General features: G+C 35.3%; 2 protein-coding genes across 8 annotated transcripts in view; both read left to right on the top strand.

Moving 5' to 3' along the window:
• Window positions 1-4,560, top strand: part of SPAST (spastin) — a 71,615-nt gene extending 67,055 nt beyond the window's left edge. For all 4 annotated transcript variants that reach the window (XM_070236525.1, XM_070236526.1, XM_001918091.6 and 1 more), the window contains exon 17: window positions 1,599-4,560. In XM_070236525.1, coding sequence (XP_070092626.1) covers window positions 1,599-1,721 — 123 coding nt within the window. In that variant the 3' untranslated portion in view covers window positions 1,722-4,560. The remainder of the gene's footprint in view (window positions 1-1,598) is intronic.
• Window positions 4,561-13,704: 9,144 nt separating this feature from the next.
• SLC30A6 (solute carrier family 30 member 6) overlaps window positions 13,705-21,653 on the top strand; it is a 45,566-nt gene continuing 37,617 nt past the window's right edge. For 2 of the 4 annotated variants that reach the window (XM_070236524.1, XM_070236523.1), the window contains exons 1-2: window positions 13,755-13,817; window positions 17,947-18,033. Coding sequence is in view for 1 of the 4 variants with exons in the window: in XM_005600085.4 (XP_005600142.1) it covers window positions 13,815-13,817; window positions 17,947-18,033 (90 nt within the window). In the remaining 3 variants the exon portion in view is untranslated. Of the gene's footprint in view, window positions 13,818-17,946; window positions 18,034-21,653 lie in introns of all 4 variants that reach the window. The other 2 variants (XM_005600085.4, XM_070236522.1) reach the window with 2 other exon arrangements.

Raw genomic sequence — 21,653 nt, 5'->3', positions numbered from 1 at the left:
GATGAGAGGAAAACACAAAGTAGTTTGATTTCTAAAATTGTATACTAGAATTTTATTCAGCCATTATTTTGTACAACTTGAATAACTAAGTGTATTATCAGGTACTGGTGTATATACACAAATTTAGGTGAGATAAACCCAATTTGTCTTTTATAGTTTATAAGAATAGAAACTCAAATAATTGTTTCAGAATTCTGTGTTTTAAAAGCTAATACTGAAAATTGTTGGTTATAAATTTAGGGCATAATGTACTTTGTTTTTAAAGGACACAGTTTATGTCCAGTTTAATTTTTTTATTCATTATTTTGTTTTGATAAGACATCTTTACTATTTCTCTTTCCCTCTTTACTGAACTAGCTAACACTTGCTTTTTCCTGTTGTATACATTAGTCTTGTGCTAACTTTAAAATATCATGTATAAATTTCATATATGTACATACACCAAACTATATACTGAAATTATAATTCCATGGAAAAGTTTTAAAACCTTAATTTCTTTAACAAGTAAATTTTATTCGGAAATATCATGGATAATACCCACGTGACATTCATCATTCTTCTATACTTTGGGCTTTAGGAAGAGCCAGTGTGTGTTTTATAGTTAAATAAGAAACATATAGGGCTCATATGGTGATTGTGTGTTAAAAATATATCCTTTTACTTTTTTGACTAAGATTTTTCAGATTAGGCTACAGGTTACAAGTCTGGGTGATTTTCTTATTTGCTCATGGAGATATCAGAGAGGATGTGAAATAGTTACGTTGGATTTTATAAGAGTGATAAAAAGAAGAATATAGATAATAAATATTAGATGTTGACATTTTGTTTCAAATCTTCCTTTAACTTCTTATTTTGGGGCAACATATACCTGTATATGCTAGTGATAGTTTTTACTACTACTTGTTTTGTGCTAAATTCCATTTTGCCTTTTAAAAATCCTTAAGTATATAGATATTAATTAGCTCAGCATTGTTTTATCAATCTACATTCTCAAAGCCAATTAGTAATATCAGAAAATGTGACCAAATTAATATAAAGTGCATTATAAGCAATATTAATATCAGAAAATTTCAGATACAAGCATCCCACATGTTGTAGTTAAAAAGCAATATTTCCTTGAAAGTCCTGTATGCTTCTTGTAAACCCTCATTCTCCTTTCTAATAAACCCAGCATGAATTTAGTTAGAGTATATATGTGGTAAGTGAGACTTGAGAATGCAAAATTCCCTGAAACTATCCACAGAAAAAAAATTGGACACAGATAAGCCAAATAGTGGTATTATATCTGAATGGTGGAATTATGAGTGATTCTATTTTTCTGCTTGTCTGTATTTGTCAAATTTTCTATAGTGAGTGTGTTTTGTTTTTATAATGTGAAAAAGTATACTAGTATAGCATTTTTGTAAGATTTCTTATTTAGTAAACTTGCCTAATTATACTAACATGTAAAATAAGATGATCGGCATGATTTTCTAAGAATACATCTATTTATATTTATAATATTAGTAAGCAACAGCATCCTTACTTTAAACCCATTGTTGGGTTAACTAGTGTATGTGTTCATCTTTTTTATTGTCATATGTTTTTTTTAAATCTAGATGAGAAATATTCGATTATCTGACTTCACTGAATCGTTGAAAAAGATAAAACGCAGCGTGAGCCCTCAAACCTTAGAAGCATACATACGTTGGAACAAGGACTTTGGAGATACCACTGTTTGAGGAAATATATTTGTAAGCCTGCAGAACATTTTACTTTCCAAGAGAGAGAAACACCATCTTAAGTGAATAGTTATCTCTTACAGAAACTCAACCTAAGTTTACAGGACTTTTCAGAGTCTTAACAATTATTTGTGCACCCCAAAAGTTGAACCATGAAACAAATTTGAATAAAATATATAATGCAGATTGAATATTTTGTTTAAGGCCTTCTTGCCTGATGGTCCTGGTTATCCTGATGGACACTGTAAGTTTACAGCACAACAAAAACTGATTCTGGTCGTCTTTGCCAATATAATCGTAATGTAAATAATAATTTGTATATTATGTTGCAGATGAAAGTATTCCAGAGACAGTGAATGGTAGAAGACACAAGAGCCTTTCGTTGTTTGTCTTCTGATGTCTTTTCTTAAAATAGTCATTTTTCCCCCTTTCTTTTCCTACTGTTGTCTTCACTGTGGGTGACTGGAACGCCAAACATTCTAAGTTTTTATTTTCCTTTTTCTTTTTACAAATCCAGTGTGCCAAATGAAACTTTTTCCTATGTAATAACAATAGGAAAAAGTATTTTGAAGGTTTTTTTCTTCTTCATAAATCTACAGACATTAAACAGTTGTGTTCTTTTCAGTTTTTATTTTTCTGTTACTTTGCTACCAAACAATTTAGAAAGCAATTTGTTGATAGCAATTAAGCAAACTAGTAAAACAGAAAAAGAGGTTTGAAGGTTCAAGTCACTCTGTCATACAACATGTAGATCAATCTTCATGTGACGTGCAGTATTTTTTTTCTAATGCATTTGTCAGAAATCTGTTGTAGACTGTTAACTTATTCCTAATGGAATTTATTTTCTGCTAGAATTATTCTGATATTTAAGAAAGCCAATTTTAACTGCTGTCAAAGTGGTTCCCATGCAAGAGAAAGGAAGTAGGGGGAGCTAAGACATTTCTAATTTATTGCTTATTACTTTCTTACTCTTTACAGGATAATTATAAGCCAGTGAATCAACCATCTTTTATTCTTAATAATTATTAATCCCTTCAATGAAATTTTAAAAAATTACTGAATTTTTATATATTGCATACATTTTATAGGTTTCTTGTGCTCACTTTATTAACTGAAAAGTTGTAGTCTGTTAACCTGCCTTTTGTTTCCCAAAAATGTACAGTAATTCCGTTTCTTGTTTGTATAAGTATGCCTGGATTTTTATTATAAAAATGTCATTGTAGGAAGTAGAGACTCATAACATGGCCTTTTAAATATTGTAATAAAGGCAAATGGATATTTGCCCTTAGTTTACTGGTTAAAAGTTTGTTTACAGAAATTTTCTTTGGTGCTTTTATGTAAAATGTCGTGGGTGGAAAGAATAATTTTATAGTGGTAACAAAGATTTTTCATTTAGTAAAAATATCTTTGGTTTTGAGAAAATGCGTTAAAATTTAAAACTTGCCCCTACTAGATAAGAATTTTATAAAGACATACATTCTTCTTAATTTTACTCTTGCTTTCGTTAGAGATTTATCTAAATAGAGAAGATGTATGATTTCTTAACATCCTATGCTGTTTGTAGCCATAACTTAAATCATGTCTCTTCTAATCATGACTTTAGAACTCCCTGGATAATAAAAGTGAGAGCTGAGATAAATAGAAAAAAATTTTTTTAAGCCAGAACCATGCATAGTAATATCTTTTAAAAGTCTCAAACATTGAAGCATCAGTTATAACATATTGATAATGAAAAATAATGAAATATACATGATGACAAGAATTGGCAACATCCCAAATTAAAACATTTTCAGTAAAGCTCATAAGATTTCATTTTGCATTTTCATTTATAAACGGATTGTCATTGATACTTGGATAACGTCAGTCATATTAAAGGTCTGTGTGCTTCAAGCTCAACTTTTAAAATAACTTTAAAGTTGTCATCATTCTGTCTTCAATAATGTAGCTCACTATTTTTATTCGGAAAACTTTTAGATAAAGATTTCAAATGTTAAAGGATATAAAAGACAAATTAATAATCATAAACATTGAAGCAGAGAATTATAGTACTGTATGAATATCCATCTGTGTACAGAACTTTCTCTGCTTTCCTGGTCAAGTCTGAAGTTGAGCTTGGTGCTAGAGAACTATTTTCTATGACTTACTATGACCAAGTTTTACTTTAAGCTGTGTTTGTTTCATAGAAGGGCCATGAAAATAGGATAACAATATAGTAGGAGGTATAAGGGATTGGTCTGGTCTTTTTCAATTAAGATAGAAGTTGCTGAGGTTTTTCGAATTAATGTTAGACTTAGATTGTGACTTTTTTGCCTTGAGCTCTGTGTCATGTTACTTCCTAAAAGGTAAAGCTTAAACATTAATGTGTGCTCTTCATGTTAATATGGCAGAGTTTTGTAAACTAAATTAAAACTTAACCGATGATACTAGACTTTGAGCCAAGGGAAAGAATCAATATTCTCTCTCCAGGTCTTTTGAGGGTAAAAGTTTATTCTAAGACAGTCTGCTCATTGAGGCTATTAGATTTCTGACTTGCAAATATGCTTGTGCTCGGGAAGAATTGGAAGAAAAGCAGATACTAGAATTCTAATTTAAGTAAATATACGGCAGTCTTTGTTTATAGTGTAAAATTCTTTATATTTTGTACAAAAACTAATTCTTTTGGTAGAATGAACCATTTACAGTTTCTTTTTGGACTCTGGGTCAAAGAATTTTCCTTTAAATGCTTGTCTCAATTTTAATCTGGTCTTTTGTACTTTTCTTCAGAAGAAATGAATTAAAAGGTTCGGCTGCATAAAGTGGGTTTTTATCCTAATGGATTGGAAATAAATTATAAACTTTATTTTGCCTTTAATTTTTTTATTTGAAACTTTTTGAGATTTTAGAAGTTGCAGTCTGGTAATGAAAGAGTAGCTCATATTGGACTGTCTGGCAAATAACAATGATAAACTCTGAACAAAATATAAAAAGGAATGATTAGAAGACTCTAGGGAGCAATCAGAAACATGCAGAAACTATACAAAATCATATACTAGAAGAAATCCACATTAACTAGCTTTTACCTTGAGAGCAATTTCCAATTGTACAGTGTGCTTGGAAATAGAATATAAGCAGAATCTGACAGTCTTGCTGGGCTAGGGGGTCATTTGGGGCTTCTAGAACAGGTGGAAATTAGAAGGAAAATTTTGGAAAAGAGAGAACTTCAGAGATAGAAGCCCCAACATCTGCCTACAGAGTCCTTTTAAATCTTTCGTAGATTCCAAAATTGTACTTGTGCAGTGTGATATTGAAAGGAATCCAGCAGAAAGCAATAACTGAAGTCTAAGAAACTGAGCAGAGGTAGCAGCTGCAGGGGGAAATACAGAGTTTGAATTCAAATTCCACTAGGAGGGCTTTAGTTTGGGTTTCAAGGGGAACCCTTCCTAAGGAGGAAGGATGACATCCTAGAACTAAGGACTCTACTTTAGGACTAGGGGTAAAATGGAAAGAAACTCACTGTAACAAAGCCTAAAATCAAGTTTTCACAGCAGCAAAGTCATCCATTAGTAATTTAACACTTAGCCAGAATGAAACAACATTACTTAGAAGGAAACAGAATCCAGAGTCTTCACAACATACCATCCACAAAGTCCAGTACACAATAAACAATTACTAAGCATAGAAAGAAAATTTATCTGATCCAGAATCAATAGAAAATATATAGAAGCAGACGCACAGATGATCCCTATGTTGGCATGAACAGAAAATTATTTTAAAACAGCTTTAAAATATGTTAAAGAATTTACAGGAAAAAAAGATGATGGATTAACAGATTGGGATTCTCAGCAGAGAAATGGAAACCAAAAGCCAAATGGAACGTCAAGTGATGAAAAATTAAAATCTGAAATGAAACAGAGTATCTGAAGTAAAAAATTTCACTGGATGGGCTTAATGGTAAACTGCACAGCAGAGGAAAGACAACTGGAAGATGACCAAGCAATTATCATACTAAAGCAGAGAGAGAAGGAAAAGAAACAGCAAAAATTGGAGACCTGTGGACAGTATCAGTCTAATGTACCTGTAATTTGAAGTCCAGAAGGAGAGGAAAGGAAGAGAATGGCGCAAAAGAAATATTTAAAGCAGTAATGCCTGAAATTTTCCCAAAATTGTTGAAAGACGTCAACTTACAGATCCATGAAGTTCAGTGAACTCAAGCAGAATAAGTACAACAAAGATCACAGCTGGGTACATCATATTGCTGCCCCCTACCCCCAATCTTAAAAGCAGCCAGGAAGGGGAAACGACATTACATTCAAATAAACAGCAAAGTGGTGGCTCACTTCATCAGAAATGATGAATCCAGAAAATGACAGAATGACATCTTTAAAGTGCAAAAACTAACAAAAACGTGAAATTCTATATCTAGTTAAAATGTTGAGAATATTAAGGCAAAATAAAAGCTGTTCCAGATGAACAAAAACTGAGACTTTGTTGCTAGCAGACTGACATAGAAAATGCTTTAAGAAATTCTTTAGGCTGAAAGACAATGATCCTCAATGGGAACCTGTATCTCCAAGAATGACTTTTAAGAACTTTGGAAGTGATAAATATGTCAGTAAATATAAAAGATAATTTTTTCTTAATTTCTCTAAACATTGGATATTTAAAAAATTTACAGTTTGGTATTTATAATAATATGTAGAAGTAAAATATAGGACAAAAATAGGACAAAGGATGGGAGAGGGCAGTAAATGGAATTACTTTGAAATAAGGTTATTATATTACCTGAAGTGGTATAGTATTAATGTAAGGTAGACTGATAAGGGTGCATGTTGTAATCTTTCACCCAGCCGCTGAAAAAATAGTATGGTAGATCTAAAAAGCCACTGGAGAAGATAAAGGGGATTATTAAAAACTATTTGATTGATTCAAGTGAAATCAAGGAAGGAGAAAAAAGGAACAAAGAACAGATGAGATAAATAGAAAACAATAGAATAGTAGAGCTGATACACAGCAATGTCAATAAGTAAGTGAAACTTACATGAATTGCTCTCTTACCCTCCTCCTGAACTACTCAGTTTTAAAGCATTAAGTGGTTGGGTCTTGAGGAGTATCTATAGATTTGATGCTTCACTAGGAGCACTCACAGACTCAACATAAAGTCATACTTGCAGCTATGATTTATTATGGCCAAAGATACAAAGTAAAATCAGCAAAGGTAAAAAGGGCATAGGGCAAATTTCAGAGGAAACCAGACGCCAGCTTCCAAGAGTCCTCTCCCAATGGAGTCACACAGAATGCGCTTAATTCCTCTGGCCACAAGTTATGACTACATGGTGAAAATGTTAGGCCTAACTGTGTTAGGCACAGTGAGCCACTCTATCAGGTAGGGAATGGTGGGAACTCTCTCCCAAATTCAAGTTCCCAGATGCCAGCCAAGGGCCAACTTTGCAAGCAGGACTTTCTAAGGATAGCAGTTTCAGGCATGCTATTTTAACTCTTTTCTGCAAAGTGGTTCAGAACAGGCTTCACTGTGGGGAGAGGGGACGTATGGTGGCCCAACGTAGGGTGTCAGAGACCACGTGGGATAAGGAGAGTGTCTACAATGATGGGCAGCTTGGTGTAGGGTTTTGGGGACAAACAGAGTGAAGAAGTTTTCACATGGTGGGTAGGGGCAACCTGGAATGAGGAATAAGTGCTCAAGCATAGAGAGGAGAGTGTCTCTGTGCGGGGAAGGTGTCAGCAAAGATGGTAGATTGGTTAGTACGGGAGACTTGATCAAATAAGTCAATATATTAACCATAGTGGAGCCACGTTTCTCACTGTCAGAAAGGTGTTATGAATACAGGAAAGGAGAAAACTAGGATGAAACGGGTGGGGTGGGGTGGGGTTGGAATTGAATTTAACTGTATGAATTCATGTTATAAGATATATAAAAATAGATAAAGAAATGTAGATGTAAAGATATGAATATACACATATGTGGATGTATCCACATACATATATTCCCTGGTTCTCTCCATTGAGGTGGACTTGGGGCAGTTATACCCCAAAAGCAGTGAACACACATAACACCCATGTGTTGCCTTCTAAATTCTCAACTGTCTCTTAGTCTACTCAAGCTACCACATTTTTATGTGTTTTTTATAAAGCAGCACCCCACTTATTGGTATCAAAATCTGTTTTAGTCTTCTGGGGCTGCCATAACAAAAATTCCATAGACTGGGTGGCTTAAACAACAGAAATTTATTTTCACAGTTCTGGAGGGTGGAAAATCCAAGATCAAGCTACCAGCCAATTTGGTTTCTGGTGAGAGCTCTCACTGGCTTGCAAATGGCCACCTTCCCACTGTGTCCTCATATGGCAGAGAGAGAGCAAGCTCTCTGGTGTCTCTTCTGATAAGGACACTAATTCCATCATGAGGGTCCCACTCTCATGACCTCATCTAATCCTAATTATCTCCCAAAGGCCCTGTGTCTAAATACCACCATGTTCCATCAACATATAAATTTTAGGAGGACACAAATGTTCAGTCCATAACATTCACTAGAGGAACCAGGGCTCCTTGGTGACAGGGCCAGTATCAGGATTGGGTCAGAGAAAATACATGAACCTGGAATATCCTGTGCTAGAAAAGAAGGAAATGCTCAAAGAATGATGAGGATAAAACATTGATTTGAGGGGCTCCCACTGGACAAATCTGATCAGTGAAGTAATTAATTATATTAACGGGTTATAACACATCAGATGAAATGAGAAACCATGAGCCAATGTGGATATATAAATAAATACAAAAACAAATTGAAAGCGTGATGAAGAATTGGATATTTACATTGTTTCAAAATACATCCCCACAAAATATTATTAATTAGAAAGAGTTACTTTATAGTGGAAAAACCCAGCAGATGCCACCTTGATGTAGTGGTGAAAGCTATCTTCATTAATGAGCCAAATTTCACAGAATAGAGTCAATGAGAAATATGCAGTGCCACTTCTATAATATTCCTGTCAAAGACTCATGACCTGAATCTACTCTAGGAGCATTCTACAAAATAACTGGTGTGTAATCTTCAAAAGAGGCAAGGTCATGAAAGTCAAGTAAAAACTAAGAAACTGTTCCAGACTGAAGGAGATTTATATAGAGTGACAACTAAATGCAATTTGTGAATTAGAACTGGTTCCTTCTGCTTTAAAATACATTATTGGAACTGACAAAACTTGAATGGGGTCTGAGGATTAGATGACAGTAATGTATCATTGCTCATTTTCTGATTTTGATGGTGGTTATGTAGAAATATGTCCTTGTTTTTAGGGAATACGTACATGTTCAGGGGTGAAGGGGCATCAGGTCAGCAACTTCATCTCAATATTTCAAGGAAAACAAAGTTCTTTGCACTGTAGTTCCAGCTTCTTTGCAACGTTCTCACTGTTTTGAAATCTTTTCAAATAATGTCTGGAAGTTTCATGAGGTCTATTTTTCATTTTTATTTAGGTTACAATTTTGAATCTTTGGGTCAGTCGTCCCTTAAAAGATTCTGAAGTTGCCTTATGTAGTATATTTTCTACTTTTATTTTTAAAGTTCTATACAGCTGAGTTATTTAAATCTTCTCTACCCTGTTGGTGTGAAATGTTTTCTCCATCTGAGGAGCAAACAATTAATTGAATTATTTAGTACAGATCTGTAGTCCAGGACATTGTGTCCAAAAAATCCTGATTTCTGTAGCAAATTTTTTGCCTTTCTCTGTAAAGTTTAGGAAAATCTTTAATTTTCATAAACTCCCGGATTTTGGTTCTAGATTATGGCTTTTATTTAACTTCTGTAAATCTGACCTCTGGTCTAGGAAGTTTACAATGTGATTTTGCTTTTCCTGAGAAAACCCTGACGAAAAAGTATCTCATGAAGAAGGTCAGGTACAGCTGAATAAAACAAGAAAAGTGCAAGGAGGGTAGGTTTCAGAAGGTTGCAAAATCTTTGAGAGAGACTGTCATGGAGTTAGAATTTTATTTTGAAGCCTCAGCATATCAACTAAAGAAGCTGACTGTCAACTGGTGTTTTGTCTTCTCATTTTTAAAATTGATTTTATGTGTAAAGTTCCCAAATATTAATATTGTATGTTGATTTTTTCCCACTTATCAAAGAAAATGCAAGACTGGATTATAAGTGATTGTATATAAGAGGCAGAAGTTCTAGGAAGAGTTGAGACTTTGACATAGATTATCCCATGACACACAAAAAAAGAGAGGCCATGATGGTCATTTGATAGTGTGTATTTTGTTAGTGTCTCAGATTCTCTAACCGACCAGGAAGAGTCTGTATAATAAACAATCACAGACCCCACAGATCGTTGATCCCAGAATATGGACTAATTGAAGTGCTTTTTTTTTCAGAAATTGACAAGATGGGGAGTGTCCTCATGGGTTCTACAGAATACCTAGGCAAAGTTTGATCAATCACTTTTCAACAATTGATCACCAGTCTAATGAGACTTCCAGTTGTTAGGCTTTAGGGCTAGCTTGGATTGGATTGAAGACATCAGATTTTTACATCCATCTGTTTCCTACAGAACATTGCCTTGTACATTAAACAGAAGTAAAATAATACAATATAAACAAAACATGAAACAAGACTTTGTAATATGATAAACAATTGTAAAAACAAAAGCAACCAGAAGGAGAATAAGCAGGTTAATGGTAAAAAATATTTTCAAAACAAAATAATGTCTAATGACTTTGTACAAAGATCTAGGTCTATTTACAAAATAGTACACCTCCAAACTAAAAGGTCTAATTACTCAACACAAGAACTTGTATCTGTGGTTCTGTTCCTAGATTGTTGAGTGTTTTTTCAGGTAGGGATGTTGGATTTGTGAAACACTTTTTCTACATCTATTGTGATAATTCTATGGCTTTTGCCTTTTGTTAATATGATGTATTACATTGTTTGATTTTCATATGTTAAACCAACCTTGCATTCCTGTGGTAATTCCCATTCATGATGTATGATTTTTTAAATATGTTGGTGGATTCATTTTGCTATTACAGTTTGCCCTCCATATCCGCAGGTTCTGCATCCACAGATTCAACCAACCTCAGATCGAGTACTATGTTTACAATCTGCAGTTGGTTGGATCCACAGATGCAGAACCTGTAGATATGGTGGGCCAGCTAAGGGACTCGAGCATCCATGGATTTTGGTATCCTTGGGTGTCCTGGAACCAGTCATACTCAGATACCGAGGGATGACTATATTTTGCTGAGGTTTTTTGCATCTATATTCATATGGGATGTTGGTCTGTAGTTTTCTTGTAATGTCTTTGTTTAGTTTTAGTATCAGGGTAATTCTGGTTTCATAGAATGAGTTGGGAAGTGCTTCCTCCTCTTCTATTTTTTTGGAAGGGTTTGCAAATGATTGGTGCTAATTCTTCTTTAAATGTTTGGTAGAATTGACCAGTGAAGCCATCTTTGCCTGAGCTTTTCTTTGTGGAAGGTTGTTTGTTTGTTTTAAACAAATTCAATCTTTTGTTATATGTCTAATCAGGTTTTCTATTTCTTCTTGAGTTAGTTTCAGCAGTTTGTGTCTTTATAGAAACTAGTCCATTTCATCTAGGTTTTCTAATTTGTTGGCATACAATTATTTATAATATTTCCTTCTTATCCTTATTTCTGTAAGGTCAATAGTAATGTCTCCCTCTTTCCTGATTTTAATAATTTGAGTCTTCTCTTTTTGTTGTTCAGGCTAGGTAAAGCTTTGTCAATTTTATTGTTCTTTTCAAAGAATCAATTATTAGCTTTGATTTTCTCTATTTTTTAAAAATTTCTAGTTCATTAATTTCCTCTCCAAGCTTTATTATTTCCTTCCTTTGGTTTGCTTTAAGTTTGGTTTGCTCTTCTTTTTACTGAAGAGGTTCATGAAGGTGGAAGTTAGGTTACTGATTTGAGATCTTTCCTCTTTTTTCAGTATAGGCATTCAATATAGGCATATAAATCTTCCTTTAAGCACTGCTTTTTGTGGATCCCATAAGTTTTGGTATGTTGAGTTTTCATTTTCATTTATCTTGATGTATTTTCCAAGTTCTCTTATGACTTCTTCTTTGACCCATTGGTTATTTAAGATTATGTTTTTTAATTTCCACAAGATGTGAATATCCAAAATTTCCTTCTGTTATGGAGTTCTAATTTCATTCCAGTATGCTTGGTGAATACAATCTCTCTGATTTTAATCCTTTCAAATTTATTGAAAATTGTTTATGGGCTAACATATATTCTATCCTGGAGAATCCTCCATGTGCAGCTGAGAAGAATGTGTATTCTGTTGTTATTGGATGGTATAGTCTAGAGATTTGTTAGGTCTAATAGGTTTATAGCATTGTTAAAGTCTTCTATTTCATTATTGATCTTCGGTCTAGTTTTTGCCCAAGATTTTATACTCAATTACCCAATTCCCTGTATTAGATTCTTTTTTTTCCCTTAAAATAGCTTCAGAGATTTATTTTGCTATGTATAAACCCAGACTGTTACATTTATCAATAAGGAATTAGTTAAATATATTAAGGCACAAACCTATGACTGACTTCTCTGAGGTCATTAAAACATTATTCTGGAAAAATTAAGATACAAGAGAAAAAAAAGTCACAATACATCCATACATGATGTAGGGAGGCTATAAATATGTACTGTTTGATTCTAATTTTGTTTAAAAAGACTGGAAAGAAACTTCAAAAATCAAGAATGATTTGCTCTGAGTGAATGAGGCAATAGTGCTCCAACTTGTCTTCCTGCTTCTAACCTTGTCCAAGAGCAGTAAGTACAGAGTAGCAGGTAAGGCTTTAGAATCAGGTTGTGTGGTACAGGGTTGCAGTTCTGCCATTGACTAGGTGTTTGACCTCGGCACACGATTTCCCAAGTAAGTGCTAATAACAGTACCTATATCAAAGGGTCATTATGAGGATTAAGTGAACTAATACATATTGTGCCTACCACATACGTACTTAAGAAATGTTAGCTATTACCATCCATCTACGTCCATTCTCCATACCACAGCCACAGTGATCTTTTAAAAATGTAAAGGTCACTCCCTTATTAAAACTGTCCACTATTCTCTTGTCTCACTTTGAAAAAGAAATGCAAGTTCTTTACTCCCAGATTAGAAACTCCTGTTTGATGTGGCCCGTCTTTCTTCCCCTCAAGCACGAAGCTCAAGACATGCAACTTTCTTTCAAATCTTAAAATACCGTGCTTGTTTTTGACTTAAGTATTTGCATGGTTTATTATGCCTGGAAAATTTTTCACAAAAAGACTTTTGTCCTCACAAGTCAAATTTCATCCCCCTTAGAGAAGCTTTCTCTGACTACCACTCTAAATTATCAATCTAGTCACTCTTTATAGCATTACCCTATTTACTATATGACACTACTTATCAATATCTTTAAAGGTTTTCCTTCTCTCTGCTTGTCTTCTGTCTCGTTACTAGAACATAATTTTCATGAGACCAGTACCCGAACACACTTGTGCTCCATATTCAGTCTTTATTGAATAAATTCTATTTAATGTTTTGTTTTCCAAGTTTTCTATAATTAACATTACTTCTATAATAAAATTAATTTTATAGAGAATATAAATAGTTATTTCAGAAATCAGAACACAGTACTCTATAATTGGTCTGAGTTAAAATTCAATAATAGGTACTCCAGCAAACTAAATGTTTCTGGGCAAGGTTCTTATACTTACTGTTTCCTCACTTGTAAAATGGGAATACCATCTATTTCATAAAGGACTGCAAAAATTAAATCACACCACATGGTTAAAAGCGCTCCAACACTCAACGAAATTTTCCTAACATGACAAATAAACCCTAATTGCTCTTTGCCTGACAAGAGCCTCGGCTCTCAAGTCTCCACCCACCCTCGACAGGCTTGGAGGGGTAACTCTAGCCACCAATTCGCCACCATAGAACGCAGGGGCAGCCGGGAAGTGGGGGCGGGAACAGGAGGCCAGTACACGTACTTCCGCCCCCGCGATGCTCGCAGCCAATCGTCCCCCGATGCCCCACCCCTTCCGCTCCAGGGAAAAACCAGCTCCCAGAGCGTCTTCCGGCTGGAGCTGTGCTGCTTATTATCATGGTGAGTTGGCTGAGGGCATGAGATTTCCTGTCGTTGGTGTTTCCTCTTGTCTTCTCTCGTCCCGAAGCGGCCTTGAAATGCCTCAGCTGCCCGGAGGAGGGGTTGTCGGATCCGTGGTCGGGCCCCTCGGGAGAGGCTGCTGGCGTCCAAAGATTCCCCTCAGAGCCCTGATGCCCTCGCTCCCTTACCCCGTTCCTTTGCCGCTCGGGATCCCGGCCCGGCTCCGGGCCGAGCTTTCAGCTTCTGGCGAGTTTATGACTTCTGCCTGCCGAGATTTCCTTGATAGAGAGATAAGAGTGTTTGCCGGCGTCAGCGATTACAACCCAGCAAAAGATCTGAAAACAAGTTCGCAGCAGTAACGTCCGTAGTGGTGATGCTTACAGCAATGACGATAAGGCTGGCGTAAATAGAGAGGGGGGTGAGCAGGGTATTGAGGCGGCCGCCTCGCAGGTTGGCTTTACTGAGTGCCAGAAAGCCTGAAATTGCCGCAGCTTTCATGAGGCCGGTGGTGGAGAAAGTCAACGTGTTGGTAGAGCATCTTATTGCACCTTCTTTTCTTCTTTCGTAGATTTCGTGGGTTTGGGGATGTGGTGTTTAACTTTTGTTAGAGGAATTAGTCATTGTATGTCTTTGAAAATCAAATGTATAGCTCTCTGAATATTATCTAAAAAGCAGTTGTCATTTCGTTGTCAAAAGAGGTACATTTCATCTTATCAGAAATAATCATGGATCTCTTATTGATTGCCCAGAAAGGAGAAAAGGACCACTTTTCTGTGCCTAAGCCATTGTCACTCTACGTTTTTTCCTTAAGGGGATATGGTTGAGAAACGTTATTTTATTCGCATACTTTCTTTGTCTTTTGTAAGTTTTCTGTAATCCCACTTTTACACACACAAAGTGGGTAAAACTACTTTTTTTTGGCTAATGACCAAATAGCCTCCAGCTACGTTCTTCTTCGAAACATTCACCACTCTGTAGCCAGAGTTAATTTCTAAAATTTGACCATGCCGTGCCCTCTCTTAAAATCTTTTAATTTTTTTTTCTATAGCCCTCAAGATGCAGTCCTGTTTAGCATGGTGTACAAAGCCATTCATAATCAAGCTTCTTACTTTTACAGCCTCTTTCTACACGTATACACATCCATATTCTAGCCAAAGTGAACAGCTCCTAGATCTCTAAGAATTAGGGCTTTGTATCTAATTTGTACATGCTGTTCTATCTGCCTGAATCGTTCTCCATCTCCTACCCCCTGTCCTTATCAGTATAACACTTACACATCCTTTAGTCTCTTTCATAAGCCTTTCTGCCATGTCTCAAGATCCCGTTAGATGCCTCCTTTGTCCTCCCATGATAACCTGGTGCTTTTTACCAGTAACGTCTGCAGCCCTTGCCAGACTATGTGAAAATTGTGTATTTACTTGTCTTTGCCACTTCCTAGACTGTAAGCTCTTTGAGAGCAGGACCTATGTATTCACTCTGGTGTTCCCAGGGCCTTGTATGTACCTGGCCCAGAGAAAGTTTTCAATAAATATCTGTTTTATAAAACACTGAATAAATAACTATGGCACTATTTTTTTATGCTTGAAATATTAGTAATGCAGGGTAATAGTAGGATTTAAGGTTTATTTTAGAAGTTTTGGGGAAGAAAGGTTTTATGAGTCACCCATGATGTATTATTTTTTACGAACATACTATGTGCAATGCACAGTGCTATCTTACAATGTGTGAAGGAAAGAAAGCGCTTGTCATTAGTGAAGTTACTGAAAAATTAACTTACGATGCAAGATGACAAGATGAAGCCTATCCCATGGTTAAGTACAAAGTAAATGTCATAAAAAACACTATAGTTTGGAATAATCTAAGGCTTCACGTAGGAGACGAAACAAGCAACCAACTACTTTGTGCCTTACTCTAATACTCTTAATCTGCTACTCATTACTCTCATTTAGACGAGAAAACAGAGGTCAAGTAACTTGCTAAGTGTTACATGGCTATTAGAGCTTAGGTTAGACAAATTTGGCCTTTTTGCTCTAGAGTAGTATGATCATGAGATTTGGGTACACCAGTCTAGTTGGAGTTGGGGATTCCTGTCTGGAGCAAGAGATCAAACTGGAAAGAAACTGAGGCAAAGTCATTGAAAGCTTTGAATTCTAGATTGTAAAATTTGGAGTTAATCCTGATAGCAGTGGAAAGCCAATATAATTTTGGAAAGATTGACATGAACATTAGAATTTTAATTTTTCTTCAATATCAGAAATAGCCCTCTGCCTTTTATAAACTCCTTATTGATTGTCTTAACTTAAAGGTTAAAGTAACTTAAATAATTTAAAGGGAGTTAGAGTTAAAAGATGTCGGAGGATAACCGTATCAAGCAGAATTTATCTTTGGGACCAAAATGTCCCACACAATTCTTTAAAAAGAGAGGATTCTCATTAACTTTAGCATTTATTAACATCTCAAAGGAAAATAGTATATTGTTCCGTTTCAACTGAATTGGGTAGCAGAGCTTTAGGGTTATGCACATACACTGGTCTTTATTTGCATACCAGAATTAGTATCCAAATAACACTTTCATGCTTTATTTTTACATTTTAAAGTATTTTTTACTTTATTGCTTTTTTATTATGGGAAATTTCAAGCATACGCCAAAGTAGAATATGGTGAACCCTCGTGTGGCCATCACTTGGGCTCAACAATTATCAATGTTCTGCTGTTTTTCTTATGCCAGATTTCTAGTGCTCAGCCTTATTTTCTCACTTTCCTGCGTTCCGTGCAGTTAATGACGTATCTAAGCTTTGAAGAAGTGGGCTATACCTTTTTATAACAGATGAGATGTTTCTAGATCCTAACTGTAGGAAAATCATACCTCTGCTTGAATTGAATCTGAAAGTTTTTCACATTTTTAAATCTGACACCCCGTTCTGCTACTTTCTGTGGAGCTTCAGTGTTTGAGTCAAATAGGCCAACTTTAGTGAGGTAGAAATGTAGTATGGTTGTTATGATGATTGTGGCTTTTACTGTTTAGGAAAGTATTTTGTTAAAATTAAAATCCAGTTATTTAAGTACATGGCACTTTAGCAATCATGTTGTTATGTATGACCATTGAAAATTGTGAAGAATTTTTTTCCCTGAAAACAATTACTCTGCTTCTGAAATAACAAAATTTTTTTCAGTTTATCTTTCCAGGGATTTTTTTTTTTTTAGGATATTGTATTCCCAATGTGAAAGTATATAGTAAAATTGAGCAATTTTTTGTGGCCTCTTGGTTTTATATCCTACTAAGAAAAAGCTTCTCCAACTTCAAGATTATAAAGTTATGCATCCATAGTTTCTTCAAATACTCTATAGATTTATATTTTAATTTTAAAATAATAAAAAATTAAAGTAAGGAGTGCAGTAAGAATCTAACTTTACCTTTTTCCAAACACCGTTTATTGAATAACTCATATTTTCTCTCTCTGATGTTAGATACTGCTGTAATCCTAAGCTCATTTCTCATATGTGCTTGTACTCTCCTTTATGCTAAGGCTGTCTCACATGGTTTCCTGAACTTGAGTGGTAAATCCCACTCTAGTCCCGACTCAGTCTCTTCTCTCATGGATAACCCCACTGCCAGGCCCTTTCTCTGCTATCCCCATACTCTGTACTAGCAGGAGTCACAGAGGCTAGCTGGGATGTCAGATATTTTGAGTGCCTAAGAGAGAACCTAGACGTTTTACTATGGTAATAGTTGCCAAACTTTTCAATATATAAAGCTTTGATTAGATAAATTGTAATATTTTCTTTCCAGTAGAGCTATTTGACAAACTGTTTGCTTTTCTGGTTCAAAATTGCCTTATCCATTTAAAAATAAAGAATGCGGTCTGGAGCTAAAATGCCTCGATTTGAATTCCTGCTCAGCTATTTACTAGCATTGTACCCTTGGAAAATTTACTAAAAATTGTTTCCACCTCATAGGATTATTGTGAGTATTAGATAAATATATGTAAGGTGTCTAGAATAAGTGCTTGGCGTGTATTGAGCATTCAATAAATAAATGTTAGTTGTTATTACTGTATCGCATCACAGGAACTGTGAAGAAGATTAGATACTTAGATGCCATTTTATTTATATTTTGTTTGTTTTAAAGGGGACAATTCATCTCTTTCGAAAACCACAAAGATCTTTTTTTGGCAAGATATTACAGGAATTTAGACTTGTAGCAGCTGACCGAAGGGTAAGTTATTTTTATTCTTTGACCCTAATTTTAATTATTTCACAAACAGCATTATAACACAAAAAGTTAATTTTTAAGGCAATAGAAATCACTCTCGATCCCACCACACTTCATTTTTTTATGTTGGATAATTTTTTAAAGTACAATTACAATAGTTTGGTATACAGTTGTTTTGCTTGGGAGGAAGCTGGGTTTCAGTTAAAGTTTTTATTCTAATTCTAAAGAGTTTTAAAGAAAAACTGTTTTGTGACTGCCTTATTTTTATTTATTTTTAATTAAATGGGTGTAGTCTGAAGCCGTGTTTTCTTATTTTTAATGTAAGGCGGGAAAATATGCTTTGAGACTGTAAATCAAAAGATATAGTAGGTTCTCTTAAAGAACAAACAAAGCACAAAGGCAGCAGAAGGAGAGAAATAATAAACATCAGAGCAGAAATAAATGCTATTGAAACAAAAAAGGCAGTAGAAAGGATCAATGAAACAAAGAGCTGGTTCTTTGAGAAGATAAATAAAATTGACAAACCCTTAGCCAGACTTACAAAGAAAAAAGAGAAAGCTCAAATAAACAAATTTAGAAATGAAAGAGGAGAAATAACAACAGACTCCGCAGAAATACAACAGATTATAAGAGAATACTATGAAAAACTATATGCCAGCAAAATGGATAACCTAGAGGAAATGGATAAATTCTTGGACTCCTACAATCTCCCAAAGCTTAGTCAAGAAGAAGCAGACAATTTGAACAGACCAATCACAAGGAAAGAGATTGAAACAGCAATCAAAAGCATGCCAAAGAATAAAACCCCAGGACCAGATGGCTTTCCTGGGGAATTCTACCAAACTTTCAGAAAGGATTTAATACCTATCCTTTTCAAGCTATTCCAAAGAATTAGGGAGGATGGATCACTTCCTAACACATTCTACGAGGCCAACATCACGCTGATACCAAAGCCTGACAAGGACAGCACAAAAAAAGGGAACTGCAGGCCATATCACTGATGAACATAGATGCAAAAATTCTCAACAAAATTTTGGCCACCCGAATTCAGCAATTCATCAAAAGGATCATACATCACGATCAAGTGGGATTCATACCACGGACACAGGGATGGTTCAACATCCGCAAATCAATCAACGTGATACACCACATCAACAAACTGAGGAATAAAAACCACATGATCATCTCAATAGATAAGAGAAAACATTTGACAAGATCCAACAGCCATTTATGATAAAAACTCTGAACAAAATGGGGTTAGAAGGGAACCACCTCAACACAATAAAGGCCATATGTGACAAACCCACAGCCAACATCATACTCAGTGGGCAAAAACTGAGCACCATCCCCCTGAAAACAGGAACAAGACGAGGATGCCCTCTACCACCACTCTTATTTAACATAGTGCTGGAGGTTTGGGCCAGAGCAATTAGGCAAGAGAAAGGAATAAAAGGAATCGAAATAGGGAGAGAAGAAGTGAAACTCTGTTTGCAGACGACATGATCTTATATATAGAAAACCCCAAGGACTCTATTGGAAAACTTTTAGAAGTAATCAACAACTACAGCGAAGTTGCAGGGTATAAAATCAATTTACATAAATCAGTAGCATTTCTATACTCTAATAACAAACTAACAAAAAGAACTCAAGAACACAATACCATTCACAAATGCAATAAAAAGAATAAAATACCTCGGGGTGAATTTAACAAAGGAAGTGAAAGATCTATACGACGAAATTACAAGGTTTTTCTGAAAGAAATGGATGACGACATGAAGAGATGGAAAGACAATCCATGTACATGGATTGGAAGAATAAACATAGTTAAAATGTCCATTCTACCTAAAGCAATCTGCAGATTCAATGCCATCCCAATCAGAATCCCAATGACGTTCTTTACAGAAATAGAACAAAGAATCCTAAAACTCATATGGGGCAACAAAAGACCCCGAATTGCTAAAGCAATCCTGAGAAAAAAGAACACAGCTGGAGGCATCACAATCCCTGACTTCAAAACATACTACAAAGCTACAGTAATCAAAACAGCATGGTACTGGTACAAAAACAAGTGCACAGATCAATGGAACAGAATGGAAAGCCCAGAAATAAAACCACACATCGACAAAGGAGCTGAGGGCATACAATGGAGAAAAGAAAGTCTTTTCAACAAATGGTGCTGGGAAAACTGGAAAGCCACATGTAAAAGAATGAAAGTTGACCATTCTTTTTCACCGTTGACAAAAATAAACTCAAAATGGATCAAAGACCTAAAGGTAAGACCTGAAACCATAAGCCTTCTAGAAGAAAATGTAGGAAGTACACTCTTTGACATCAGTATTAAAAGGACCTTTTCAGACACCATGTCTTCTCAGACAAGGAAAACAATAGAAAGAATAAACAAATGGGACTTCATCAGACTAAAGAGCTTCTTCAAGGCAAAGGAAAACAGGATTGAAACAAAAAAACAACCCACTAACTGGGAAAAAATATTTGCAAGTCATACATCTGACAAAGGGTTAATATCCATAATATATAAAGAATTCACACAACTCTACAACAAAAAATCAAACAACCTGATCAAAAAATGGACAGGAGACAGGAAAAGACATTTCTCCAAAGAAGATATACAGATGGCCAATAGGCACATGAAATGATGTTCGTCATCGCTGACCATCAGGGAAATGCAAATCAAAACTACACTAAGGTATCACCTTACACCCATCAGAATGACAAAAATAACTAAAACTAATAGTAACAAATGTTGGAGAGGTTGTGGGGAAAAGGGAACCGTCATACACTGCTGGTGGGAATGCAAACTGGTGCAGGCACTATGGAAAACAGTATGGAGATTCCTCAAAAAATTAAAAATAGAACCACCATACAATCCAGCTATCCCACTACTGGATATCTATCCACAGAGCTTGAAGTCAGCAATTCCAAAAGTCCCATGCACCCCAGTGTTCATTGCAGCATTATTTATAATAGCCAAGACGTGGAAGCAACCTAAGTGCCCATCAACAGATGATTGAATAAAGAAGATGTGGTATATATATACAATGGAATACTACTCAGCCTTAAAAAAAGAACAAAATTGTCCCATTTGCAGCAACATGGATGGACCTTGAGGGAATTATGTTAAGTGAAATAAGCCAGATAGAGAAGGACAATCTTTGTATGACTCCACTCTTATAAGGAATATAAAAATGTAGACAAAGAGAACAGATTAGTGGATACCAGGGGAAAGGTGGGGTGGGGGGTGGGCACAAAGGGTGAAGGGGTGCACCTACAACACGGCTGAGAAACAATAATGTACAACTGAAATTTCACAAGATTGTAACCTAACATTAACTCAATAAAAATTTTAAAAAAAGATATAGTGGGTTCTCTTTTTGGTCACCAATGTAGACCTTCTAGTTATTGTTCTGTTTTCATTGTTGTCATTATTGTCTAAATTATGCTGTAACTTCCTTAGGGCAGTGACTATGTCTCTTTTGCTCAATTTTTAATAAAAGTACAAAATAAGCACCCAATATATATTTGATGAATTTTAAGTAAACCTAGCTTCAATGGAATGTAATAAGCAGTACCAATGATATTGATCATGTGTTGTGGTACTAGATGAG

This window comes from Equus caballus, chromosome 15 (genome assembly GCF_041296265.1).
Source record: "Equus caballus isolate H_3958 breed thoroughbred chromosome 15, TB-T2T, whole genome shotgun sequence".
NCBI classification, from domain to species: Eukaryota; Metazoa; Chordata; class Mammalia; order Perissodactyla; family Equidae; genus Equus; species Equus caballus.
The sequence above is the reverse complement of the archived record's forward strand: the minus strand, read 5'-3'. Positions and strand labels throughout refer to the sequence as shown.